The 12730-nt window shown below is 37.4% G+C and overlaps 2 protein-coding genes across 2 annotated transcripts in view; both read left to right on the top strand.

Moving 5' to 3' along the window:
- ZNF397 (zinc finger protein 397) overlaps positions 1 to 12730 on the top strand; it is a 687602-nt gene that overhangs the window by 172128 nt on the left and 502744 nt on the right. The gene's annotated exons all lie outside the window — the stretch shown is intronic.
- MBD2 (methyl-CpG binding domain protein 2) overlaps positions 1 to 12730 on the top strand; it is a 48396-nt gene that overhangs the window by 22268 nt on the left and 13398 nt on the right. Inside the window, exon 3 of the mRNA XM_079784983.1 lies at positions 4612 to 4749. Within this exon, the coding sequence (XP_079641109.1) occupies positions 4612 to 4749 (138 nt within the window). The remainder of the gene's footprint in view (positions 1 to 4611; positions 4750 to 12730) is intronic.

Raw genomic sequence — 12730 nt, 5'->3', positions numbered from 1 at the left:
TAGACAAGATTTAGAAGTCATTAACATCATGTTGATATTTGAAGTCTTGAGTGGCTTTCTCAGAGCTTGCTTGAAGGGGGAAGTTACAGAGCAACACTCTGCAAAAGTAGTTTTTGTGCTGATGGGAATGTTGTACCCACCTGCCACATGTGGCTATTATTGCGTGTTTGAAACGTGGCTAGTGTGACTGACTAACTGGACTTTTGGTTTTATTTAATTAACTAAAGTTTAAATAGCCACATATTCCTAGTGGCTACCATATTGGACAGCACACTTCTCGAGCCTCAATAGGTACATAAGAAAAACAGAAACTTTGCTCTGAAAGCTACATATCATTTAGGCATTTTTGCAAGCTCTCGTTTTTCAAAGAGGAGATGTTACAAGGTTTCAGAGATAGTCTCAACATTTTAAGAAGTTTGTTTCTTAAAAAGATGTTCTGTTTCTTTAAAAATTTAATTGGAGAACACTAGGATTGGATAAAGAAGAGTATAGTGATTCTTAGTGCAAGATGTGTTTAAGAAGCTTGGTTTTGTTGCTAGATATTCCTTTTATTTAATGTTTCAGATGTGTAAACACTAAACTTGATTCCATGTGTTTCTGGCTCTTAAGAACATCAAATGTTTATCAACTAAAGCTACAAACTAATAAAATTAAAACTCCCTAACATTAATATAACATATGATGTATTTTACACATTTATTACAATATTTGTATGGTATGGAACAAGTTATTTTTTACCTGGGCTTGTCAGTTCTACTTATACTTTGGAAAGACTCAGTTCTTTCCCTACATTTCTCTATTCACACCAATTTGATACATTTAGAAATAAAGAGCATCATATTCTCTTGAATGGAATTAATTGTATAGTCTGTCATTCATTTCTCAAACAATGGCAATATACAATTGTGATGATAATTCACACAGCTTTGCATTCTGTATGGCGGTGTCCTAGGTAGTCGACCAAACGACCTAGCAGGTGCTTGTTTTGATGATCTTTAACAAAATACTAAAAATAAATTCTTGTAGAGAGTTACTATATCGTGGGGACAGTATCTGTAGTTTGAGAAACATGTGAGCTGCTGCGATGGTGGGCATCGGTGGGTATTGGATTCTATAGAATGGGTGCAATATGGAGAATGGGTTAGGGAAAGGTGAAACGAAGTAGAGAAAGCACTTTGGGCTGATGTAGTCTAGGAAAGAGATGTCTTCAATTAGTGCTATAGCAGGAGGCATGGAAAGATGTGGGACTCAAGAGAATTAGTGCATATAAGTACCTGGTGAGTGGAGGAAGGACTTGATGCCTGCTACAATTCTGGCTGGAGACATTCGGGGCAGTGGTAGAAATAGCTGCTGCTTACGTAGAATTTATGTCCAATGTGACTATAAGTGATAAACCTACTTTGCTAATTGTTGTCTTCCTTCTACCCCTAGAATGTAAGTTCTGAGGCAGGGATTTTGATGTTTTGTTAACCATTTGTATGCCATAAGAGTCTGTAGATGCGAGCGGCGGACTTTTTAAAATTAAATTCAAAATATTGTGACAGTTAACTGGTTAATGACTGTAGACCCGCATGCACTGAGTGCCTGACAGATAGTAGGCACTCCGTATTTGTTCAGTGACTGACTGAATGAAAGCTGCCTTAGCAGCAACAGCATTATACGTGTGTTACCTCATTTGATCTTTGTGAGAATCTTACAGGTAGTTGTTGTTAATCCTCATTTACAGATGAGGAAAGTGACCTTAGGAAAACAGTCTGTTTCTCAGATTGTGGCAAGACTATCTCTTGAGGGCATGTAGTATATGCAGAGCCAGAGAATTAAAATAATACTTTTTAATTAATGATACTCCTCCCTCCCTCCCTCCCCCCTCCCTTCCCCCATCCCTTCCCCCATCCCCCCTTCCTTCCTTTCCACTCTCTCTAAAAATCAGTGAAAAAAATATCCTCAGATGAGAATCAAAAAACAGCGTGCGCGCGCACACACAAAACCACCCACAAATAAGTGTTTGTTTTATAGCTCCTGAGTTTATAGCAGATTGGTAGTTCTCAAAATTCAGACACACAACTGGGCATGAATTAAAAGGGACTCTGGCAGTCCTGAGGGGAGAGTGGTAATAAAATGTACTGATTTTGTGACGGTTTCTGGGAAAACCAGTTAGTCCAGCTTTCCAGATTACATGATACTGTTTTGGAATACAAAATTAATTAGTGAAAAATTCTTTCTGTCTTCAGAGCTTTGAAGGCCAATTAAAAGGAGAAAAAGTATAATAAAAAACAAAAGATCAAGAGGAAAGTAACAGCACACTCTTGAGTAATCTTGTTCATGCCACTGGGAATGAATTGTCTGTCTCAATGTTAGACAATAGAAGTTAATTGTATATTTTGAATACTTTTAGCCAGCTTTTCTAATTTTTATTTATTGAATAAAAAACATGAGTTAATAAAAAAAAAAGATCAATCTTACTATTGTAGCACCAGTAGTTTTACATTGCATGCTTCCTTCCAGTCTGGATTCGGAATTCATAGTTTGGGGTAGTCTTTGCTGCCTCCAGCCATCCTTTGTAACACTGAGAATCCTACAGGCTTGACTTGTTTGCTCATACAATTGAGGCATACTTCCGTGTCTACTGACGCCATCTTTGTTCTAATGTGAGCAGACTATATATTTTTTTATGAAAGAACAATAACAAAACCAAAGGTATTGTTTAGTGATATATACTAATTATAACTAATTAGTGACAGGAAGAGTTCTCCAAAAGCATTTAGGTGTGGAGCTTCTTTAGGATTGAATATTGATTATTTTATAGATCGGGTGGCTTCACTAAGGGCCTCAGGAATGAATCAGAGGTGTCCAAACCTGTGGTATCACACAATTAACAGGAGAGCTTTTAAAAATACACATTCCCGGGTCTCACACTTTTTAAAAATGACAGTAAGTGGTTATTTTGCAGCCTATTGGCTAGGTTTGTATACTTCTAAAGTGTTTTGTTTTGTTTTTAATTCATAAAGATAAGAGAGCTAAATACCTGAGAAATAATACTGTTAGTTATTTAAGATGAATACAGCTCATAAAGGTAAGCACGTGCACTGGGAAAAAATGAGCGAGATAAAGGAATAACAAGCATGCCCAGTACATACAGAGGAGTGTGTGTGTGAGGGTTCAGGTGCGGGGAGGGAGGTAGAGACTCTCATGTAATAGTGGGTCCAAATAATACTGTAATAATTGTCAGATTAATTTATTGTGATGCTTGTTTTTCTAGACATCATTTAAGCAGAGGTCACAAACTCCATCCCCACAGGGCTCAGGTAACACAAAGGGAGTTGTTGAGAAATTCTGCAAGGACCCTTCATACCTCGAGTGGGCAGCCATCGCTAGTTAATCATGGCCTAGTAATAGTGGCTAAATCAAGTCCAGTTTTTCTAGATCTTTGGGTTTTTAAGAGAAGTTTGAATTCTGGATTTCATGTGGTCTCCAGATTTGTAGCTGTCAGCTTAATTTATCAAAGACCCCCCAAAACGGAGCAGAACACGACTATGGGTTAAACGCGGTTTGTCTGCTACCAATTTGCAATCTTTTAGTAGAAATGCCAATTCCCAGGCTGACCTCAGACCTGCGTCGAATCGGGGAGTGAGTCCCAGGGATCTGTGTTTCAATAAACCCCCTGGGTGGTTCTGACAAAAGCTCAAGTTTAAGAAGCACTATTTTGGAGTTTGAAAGTTGAGATGATAATTTTTACATGGATCACTAATGTAAAGATAAAAATTCACTGACTCTCCTACCATTTATCAAGTATATTTCCATATTAAAAAATAGCAGATGTGTATTATTTTTAGGTATATATGACTTCTTATATTTTTTGCCATTATCACATTTTGTTCTTTTTCTTTCTCACCTTCCCTGGCCAGCCCACCCCACCACCCCTTGTTAAAGTATTGCAAATGAACTTAATGGCGATTCTGTGCCTCATTTGGACTTCACTAGAAGTCAAAATTTTTAAATTTTTCTAAATTGAGTTCTGTTTGCTAGAATTAGGACTTCCATTTCTAATTATCTTTCTGTAAAAGGGGAAGGTTAATTTATGTGGCTTTATGAGAGGCTGGCCTCCTAAAAGCTGACCAGGTTGTTCGTATTTTAGTGGCCAAGTATGCCATCATTTTCCATTCTCAGAATGTGGAAATGACCGCTGTCTTGGTTATTGTTCTGAAAGCGCTCCTTCCTTTTGTATAACCCAGCTTTAAACATAATCAAATTAATTATGAATTTCTAGAGAGAATTTTTTTACATTTAAAAGTATCAAGTTTTTATTATGAAAAAAATATAGGGTAGAGCAAAAGTAGGTTTATAGTTGTGAGTACAGGAAACATGAAGTTTATTCTTGTGTTATTTATTGCATCATTTTCCATATGAACAACTGTAAAGCTACTTTTACCCCACCCTGTTTGTCTTACATAATAAAGTACTAAAAATGTACTTTAGAGTATTTAAAATATTGATTTTGAGAAGTTTGGAATAGTTGAATTTAAAGTAGTGGATATTGGATTAATAAGAATTCATCTACGTAATTATATTTATGTATAACATTTTTTAATGAAAACATGCTTATATCCACAGGGTAAACCAGACTTAAATACAACATTGCCAATTAGACAAACAGCATCAATTTTCAAACAACCAGTAACCAAAGTCACCAATCATCCTAATAATAAAGTGAAATCAGACCCACAACGAATGAACGAACAACCACGTCAGGTAAGGATCTAATTAGTTCTCCAATTTCAGTTTTCAGAAAATTCTGGTATTTTTACCAGGTACAGTTTAAGTAAACTTTGGTTAAAATGGAGTATATTTGGAAAGAAAATTGTTTTATGTCCTAGGCGATTACATGAATGCTGGAGAAGAATGAATAATTCATTATTTAGGTACAATGTTCTAAGAAAAAAATTAAGTTAATTTCAAATGAATCTAAATTAATACTATAGACTACATTTTTATGCGTTTGTGTGGTAATGTACATCAGACTTGATTCTGCTAAACTTAGTTTTTTAAAGATTATCTTTCTAGGGATAGTATTTCCTAAGGGGATGAAGGATGCAGTTTGTGTTGTTTAGTCTAAAAATCTTTTGTTTGGAAACTACTTTTTGTTCTGATTTCTTATGACATGAAAGCTATCCCTCCCCTTTTGAAAAACAAACTTTGTAAAAATGGTGAATTGTCCTGTGACTTCCACTTTTGTATAAATTGGATGTATTAGTCTCTTTCTTTATTGCCTCAAGCTGTATTCCACCAGAATCTTTTCTCAGGAAAAAGTGTTACCTGAAAGGCCTCCCTGCTGCTTAATAAGGCACATAGCCAGGGGAGGGGGTCCTCACTAAATGCTTAAGCTTTCCAAGTAACCTTGCTTATTCATTCCCTAATGGTGGTAAAAAAAAGTTCAGGTACTTTGTGAATTTTTAGTAGCAATTAGGGTGAGGAAATGGAGGGAGAAACTTCTGTGCATTTTTTTCTCTCCTTTCTCTGCCCCCTCGCACTTATGAGAAACACTGATTGACCTACACGATTATCTTGTGCTCTCATATTCCCGTTAGATGTCTCGCTCCACTTTTTCATTTGAATTTTGTTTTTCACTAGTCCCTCAAGTGTCTCATCTCCAGGCTTGATAAAGGATTGGGCCAGAACTTTCAGACAGTTGCTCTAGGAGAAACTACATAAAGAAATTCAGTTCCCACATCCTCTGTAGTGTTTTTTCCTCTTCAGGTGAGCCAGGAAAACAGAAGATATTTGGAGCCACATTGGATCAGCATCTTGCTATAGATGTCTCAAGATTTGGAGTTCTAAACTTGCTTTACTGTTGGTCCCCAAGAGATTCCACAGGGGCCATGTAAGTGTATCACATCCAATATCAAAGATGCGTACCTGCATGTGCCTGTAGGCTCTTGTCACCACTTAGGTTTCCTCTGAGCCGCTCAGCTTTTTGTACCAGGCTTTTCCCTCTGTGTTACTGCTGTGCCCAGAGGTAGTTACCAGACTGGTAGGGTTAGTGTTTTCATTACCACAGAGAAGGAACTCTGCCATTCTGAACTTCGCCCACCTTGATAAAGCCATTCCCTGTGCTTGTATTCTTTCTTACATACTCTCCAAAGTCTTGAACATCTTGTCCTTTGGTTTTTTGGTGATATTAAAATCGTTTTCTTGTAAAGATTTTTGTTGAGAAATTTGAAAGTATGTAATTGGCTAAGACAGTTTGCTTCAAAAAGCCCAAACGATAAAGGAAGTGGAATAACTAAAATATTAGTCCCATGTTGGTAATCTGCATTGTCTTATTGAGGACAGATCGTATTTAGTAGATTTTATTCTCATCTTTTCTTTGCCAAATCATCCTCAGTATAATCTATAAACCTAAATATTTTTGTTAAAGACCAACTGAGTAACAAATTATGGTCATTTTAACAGTAATTTGTTTTCTGCACCTAAGTTCATCTGATTGAAAAAACTAGTAAATACATTTGCTGAATGTTCATCTGGCTATATAGATATTGGTGACCTAGATTTTTGAAGTTGAAGTAACCAGATCAGTTGCTCTTTATTCTTTGGTGTATTGAGTAGTTTCAAGTTTTCCTTCTTTTATTAAGGTTTATGAGATTATTCTCAAATGAAAAGAATGTAAAAAAAAAAAAAAAAAGCTGAATCCTACCTCCCAGTGCCCCCCAACCCCCTGAAAAAGCATGTCATTTTAGCCCAGATCTTTTGAGGGTTTTATCTACCTTGTAGCTTGCATAGACAGGAAGGGTTAAAATTATTATAAAATTATTTAGGAGGTTACTTTTCTAAGAGTTTGGACTGTTTTTTTCACTTTATCCTCATGTCATCTGACAATTTTGGCTGGATATTTTTGATTAATCTAAGACATTAGTTGTCTTTTCCCTTCTTTATCTTCAACGTAAGAATTGAGATAATATTTAACTACTGTTTCACTAATGGGATTTCAAAATGTTGGATTGTGCACTGTGCAAATATGACTAAATAGTAGAGAGACAACTTTTGTGTTGATGTTTTTAAAATTATGGTTTGTAATTCTGACTATTCCAGTTTAGACTCAAGTTTTTTAGTAAAGGAAAACTGTTGATTTTAATTGTGTTTTAACATACATATGGCAGATAACTGCTAATCATGTTATTGAGGAGATAGTAAAAAATACATAGGTAAAAATGATTCTTCCAATCATTTTGCTACCTTTTGTATAGCTTCATTGAACTAGATTGGTAATATAAATTACCAAATATTCCACTTGGAGAAGTTATGTTGGTCATAGAGTAACTAAATTAGACAATGAGGTTTCTGTAGATATAAATGTTTTTATTCTTTAACCATATCATGTTCTCTTAATAAGATATTCAAGCTAGTGGTATTATAATTTTAAAGTGTTGAATTTTCAGACCTAAACTAGGATTAGATTTTTGTGTCCTAATTGAGGCTCTACCTTGAATAGGTTTGAAGTACTTAACTTAGATGTGATGCAATCATATAAATTAATAATTCTGTCTTATGTAACAGACATCCTATGCCTAGGTCTGGCAGTCTAATTTGAATTCTGTAAAATATATAAATTATGAATTTCTAATGCATAATGCATTGAGTCCTGGAAATGCTTTAGCTTTAAAAGTACAAATTAGGGTATGTAACCAAATGTGCATTAAACAGAATTCAGCAGAAATTTCTGCCTACAATTAAAATATAAGGTAGAGATGGGATTTGTAAAACCTGGTTATGGTAGGGTAGCTAGCCAGACGGTTTCATATATACACTATCATCATATTTAATGAGTGTTTGTCTTTTCGTTAGTGTAAAAAAAAAAATCTGGAGTGGGGTGGAGGGAACTCTACCAGCTATAAGACTATTATTCCAAATAGAAAGGTCATTGAGATATCCTTATTTGGCCCAACATGTAAAACACGCCAAATTCTTTTAAATCTAACTGAATTGTGATTTTGCTGTTAAAGGTGTCTTTCCTAGTTTTCTTCTTTCACTATCTGAAAAACTGACATTTCTGTTTCTTCCTTATTTCTTTGATGCTGTCATCTTTGATACTTTCTGGTCTCATTCTATTATTTTTTATCCTCAAATCAAAGAAATTTCATCTTTAACCCATTCTTCCTTTTAATTATTAGACTGTAGGGTACTGATAGCTTTGGATGTTTTTGATAGCCTTTGAATATTAATTACATTTCTTACAGAATATTCACTTTTTTACCAAAAAGTAAATATTTAAATCAGTGAAGTAGATTTATATCTTCCATTTGATCCTAGATTTTTTTATTTTGTTTGCTGATTTTTCTTTAAAAGGATGTGAAACTTTTCTTTACTTCTTTCCAGAAGTCTGCCTTTTTTAGGATGATTTTTCCCCCCAGCTTTAGTGAGATATAATTGACATATAACATTGTGTAAGTTTAAGGTGTGCAACATGATGATTTGATACACATATCCATTGCAAAACGATTACCACAATAACATTAGTTAACACATTCATCACCTCACATAATTACCATTAATTATATATTTTTATTGATTTCAGAGAGGAAGGGAGAAGGAGAGAGAGAGAAACATCAGTGATGAGAGAGAATCATTGATCAGCCGCCTCCTGCATGCCCCCTACTGGGGATCGAGCCTGCAACAGGGGCATGTGCTATGACTGGGAATTGAACTGTGACCTCCTGGTTCATAGGTTGATGCTCAACCACTGAGCCATGCTGGCTGGGCTAATTACCATTTTTTTGGTGTGTGGTGGTGGTGAGAACGTTGAAGATCTCTCACAGCAACTTTCAAGTACACAATACAGTTTTGATCACTGTAGTCAACCATGCTGTACATTAGGTACCTGGAATGTATTCATCTTATAACTGAAAGTTGTACCCTTTGGCCAACATCTCCCCACTTCCACCACCCCCTAGCCCCTGACAATCACCAGTATACTCTCTGTTTCTATGAGCTTGGCTTTTTTTAGATTCCACATATAAGTGAGATCATACAGTATTGACTTATTTCACTCAGCATAATGCCCTCAAGGTTCATCCATGTTGTTGCAAATGGCAAGATTTTCTTCCCTTTTTTTAAAAAATATATTTTTATTGATTTTTTACAGAGAGGAAGGGAGAGGAATAGAGAGTTAGAAACATCGATGAGAGAGAAACATCGATCAGCTGCCTCCTGCACATCCCCCACTGAGGATGTGCCCGCAACCAAGGTATATGCCCTTGACCGGAATCGAACCTGGGACCCTTCAGTCCGAAGGCCGACGCTCTATCCACTGAGCCAAACCGGTTTCGGCCTTCCCTTTTTTTTTAATGGCTGATCATAATCCTGTGTGTGTGTGTGTGTGTGTGTGTGTGTAGCTCACATTTTCTGTATCTATTCATTTGTTGATGCACACATAGGTTATTTTCATTTCTTGGCCTTTGTGAATAATGTTGTAGTGAACATAGGGGTGCAGAGGAACAGATGCCATGTTCTGTATTACTTAAAAGCATGACTCTGGGTGATGTTGGGAAGATGCCATGTAGAAAGGGTCAAATAAATAGTATAGACAGTGCTTTAGGTGTTCAAGAAGGGTGATGAGACACATAGGTTATTTCCATTACTATAACTAGGAGGTTTGGAGAAATCTTCAGAAAAGATGTGGGAATATGCTGAACTGTACAGATTGAGTGGGATTTAGAAAAGCAAATGGGAGGGAGAGGACATTCCAATTAGGGAAAGTAGTGTTCTGAAAGCTGTTATATGGGAACTAGAGGAATTAAATCATGCACGTGTAGGGTCCCCTAGGCCTAACCTGCCATCCAGGCCATGTCCACTGCCCCGCAAAGCCTAGCACGCTCCGCGGACACTGCTGGCAGCCTGCTCCCCGCTTTTGATGGCAGGGGGTCCGCTGGTGCTGGAGCGGGCACACAGCTCCCTGCTTTCGATCGCGGGGGAGCTGGCTGTCTGTCCGCTGGTGCACCAGGTCTTTCGAAAGCCTCCGGCGCGGCGGAGGCTTTCGAAAGGCCTGGTGCTGGAGTGGACAGACAGCCAGCTCCCCCACTTTCGCTCCCCACTTTTGATGGTCCGCAGCAGGACGTGGGCTCGTTGCCCCAGAGGCCCCTTCTGTGCCGCAGCACAGCCATGGCACAGACGCTGAGCTCGACGCGAGCTCAGCGTCCCGCCGGCCCAATCGGCCACCCTGGCCACCCCGAGTCCCGCCCCCTGCGCCTCCTGCTGGCCCAATCGTGGGCGTAGCGGAGTGATGGTAATTTACATATTACCCTTTTATTATGTAGGATGGGCAAGGGATTAGGAGACAGGTTGGTTAGATAGAGATCAGGGTTTTCATGGGAAGTAGTGGGAGCTGAGAATATTGTGAAGGGTTTCCTTAAATATCAGTCTTTACAAAAAGTTCTAAAATATTATTTGCTTTACTTATAAGAGAAAGAAATTTAGAATAGATAAATAAAAAAATACTCATAATTCCTTTTTTATAATATAATTAGAATAGAATTTTAGCATTTTATAGTCTTTCAATATTTTAATGCTTCTTTTGAAAACATCATAAAAATATGCATACTTTAAAAAATTTTACCTACTATTACATTATATAACTTTTATCCATGCTTTATATAATTTGCATGCATTGTTCTAACAACTGTGTATTGTGCTAACATGATTTACTTAACCATTTCCATATTATTTCTAATTTTTCACTATTATAGGTAGTACTCTAATATATCCTTATGTGTACATATAACTTCCTTCCTGTGTTGTACAGTGTTTCCTTGGCTAAATTCCCAAAAATATAATTAGTTGACAATGATTTTTGAAACCTTTTAATGTGGTTGTATCCAAATTAAAAATCTATTGAAAAGTCACGTTCATTCGGTTTCAGCTTTCCTTCTGTGGCACTGAGTATTACAATACTTTTCCTTTTTGGTAGTTTCATTTTAAATTTGCATTTATTTGAGTAGTTGTGAAGTTGGACAGACTAAAGCATTTGTGCTAAATTTTTCAATTCAGATTTGCAAAATTAAGCTTTCTTAACAAGATTTGCACTCAGTCTATACATTTACTTTTCCCCATAGAAATTTAAACTCCAGTTTTGTCATCAAATTTGTTAAGATGACAGTTATTATTTAGAAGTTATTCAGTTATAATGGGTTATGCCTTGTCTGATTTGATACTTATTGCCTTGAAGTAATCCATATATATAAAAGCCAAATATGCAAAGTGTCCCCTCGGGAGTTCCACTGATCTGGAGTTTGATCACTCGCTATGATGTGCGCTGACCACCAGGGGGCGGCGTGGAACGAAGGAAGGTCCTGGCTGGTAGCCAGCAGCCGGGGAAGAGGCTCTGGCTGGCAGCTGCAAGGGACCCTACTTGTGCACGAATTTCGTGCACTGGGCCTCTAGTCTTATAATAATATTGGTACCTTTTTTTTTTCTTAATGTCTATATTTGCTTGTTATTTCTTTGCTCTTTTTATTTTCAACTTTACTAGAGGCCTGGTGCATGACATTCGTGCACTGGGGTGGGGGTGGTCCCTCAGCCCGGCCTGTGCCCTCTCACAGTCCGGGACCCCTCGGGGGATGTCCAACTGTCTGCTCCCTAAGCCGGCTGTCAGACATCCCCCAAGGGGTCCTGCGCTGCTGTGGAGGTGGGAGAGGCTCCCGCCACCGCTGCGCTCGCCAGCCGTGAGCCTGGCTTCTGGCTGAGCGGCGTTCCCTCTGTGGGAGTGCACTGACCACCAGGGGGCAGCTCCTGCATTGAGCGTCTGCTCCCTGGTGGTCAGTGCGCGTCATAGCTACAGGTCATTCCGCTGTTCTGTCGATTTGCATATTAGCCTTTTATTATATAGGATGAGCCCCTTTATTTTTAGATAATGTTTCTTGAATAAAACATAGAGCTTATATTCCTCCCATCTGATCTGACAGTCTTTTTCTTTTATTGTTGAGTTTTCCATTACATTTATTGATAGTATGAACATGTTTGGTCTTGATTCTATTATGGTGTTTATATACTGTTTCTAACATTTTATTGTCATTTTCTAGTATTTACATTTTTGTTCTGTAGTATGGGTTTTCCATTTAAGTCCATACTTCTGATAGTTTTGAGGATTTGTAACCTGATTTTAGTTCTAGTGGTTGTTTAATGTCGTATTTTACATAGTGAATACATGCTTCTATTTCTTGATTTACCATTATTAAGAAAGAAGTAGTATCTATTGATATCCCACTTAAAAAATTGGAAGTTAACTCACATGATTGAAGTTAGTTTCAAGAAAGCTTTTCTAAAGGCCATCTCTTCTGATAAACAGTAAAGATAATGAAAACTCTATCTGTTGCAGATCACAGTTCCTGCTGGTGAGTGGGTTTGAAATCATTACTTATTCACCAGCATGTATTGCATGTTATATTTACAGGTGTTGTGTAAATGCAAACGTCAGACATGCACCCTGTCCTCATAAAAGTTTGAATATAATAATGAAAAAACACACTGAACAAATAATTCCATTGGAAATGTGACAAACAAGTGAAATGAAGGAGCATGCCTGAGTCCCTGTGTGGACTGATTATGTATTAATGAGAAAATTACTATGAAAACTTTCCTGTGGGAGCAACACATGAAAAACAGGCATCACGAATGAGCACTCTTACTCCAGGATCATCTGAGGGTAATGGTACCTCTGGAGGCGTTTGACGGGCGTTACGTG

This window comes from Cnephaeus nilssonii (assembly GCF_951640355.1).
Source record: "Cnephaeus nilssonii genome assembly, chromosome: 11".
In the NCBI taxonomy this organism is placed as follows: domain Eukaryota; kingdom Metazoa; phylum Chordata; class Mammalia; order Chiroptera; family Vespertilionidae; genus Cnephaeus; species Cnephaeus nilssonii.
The sequence above is the reverse complement of the archived record's forward strand: the minus strand, read 5'-3'. Positions and strand labels throughout refer to the sequence as shown.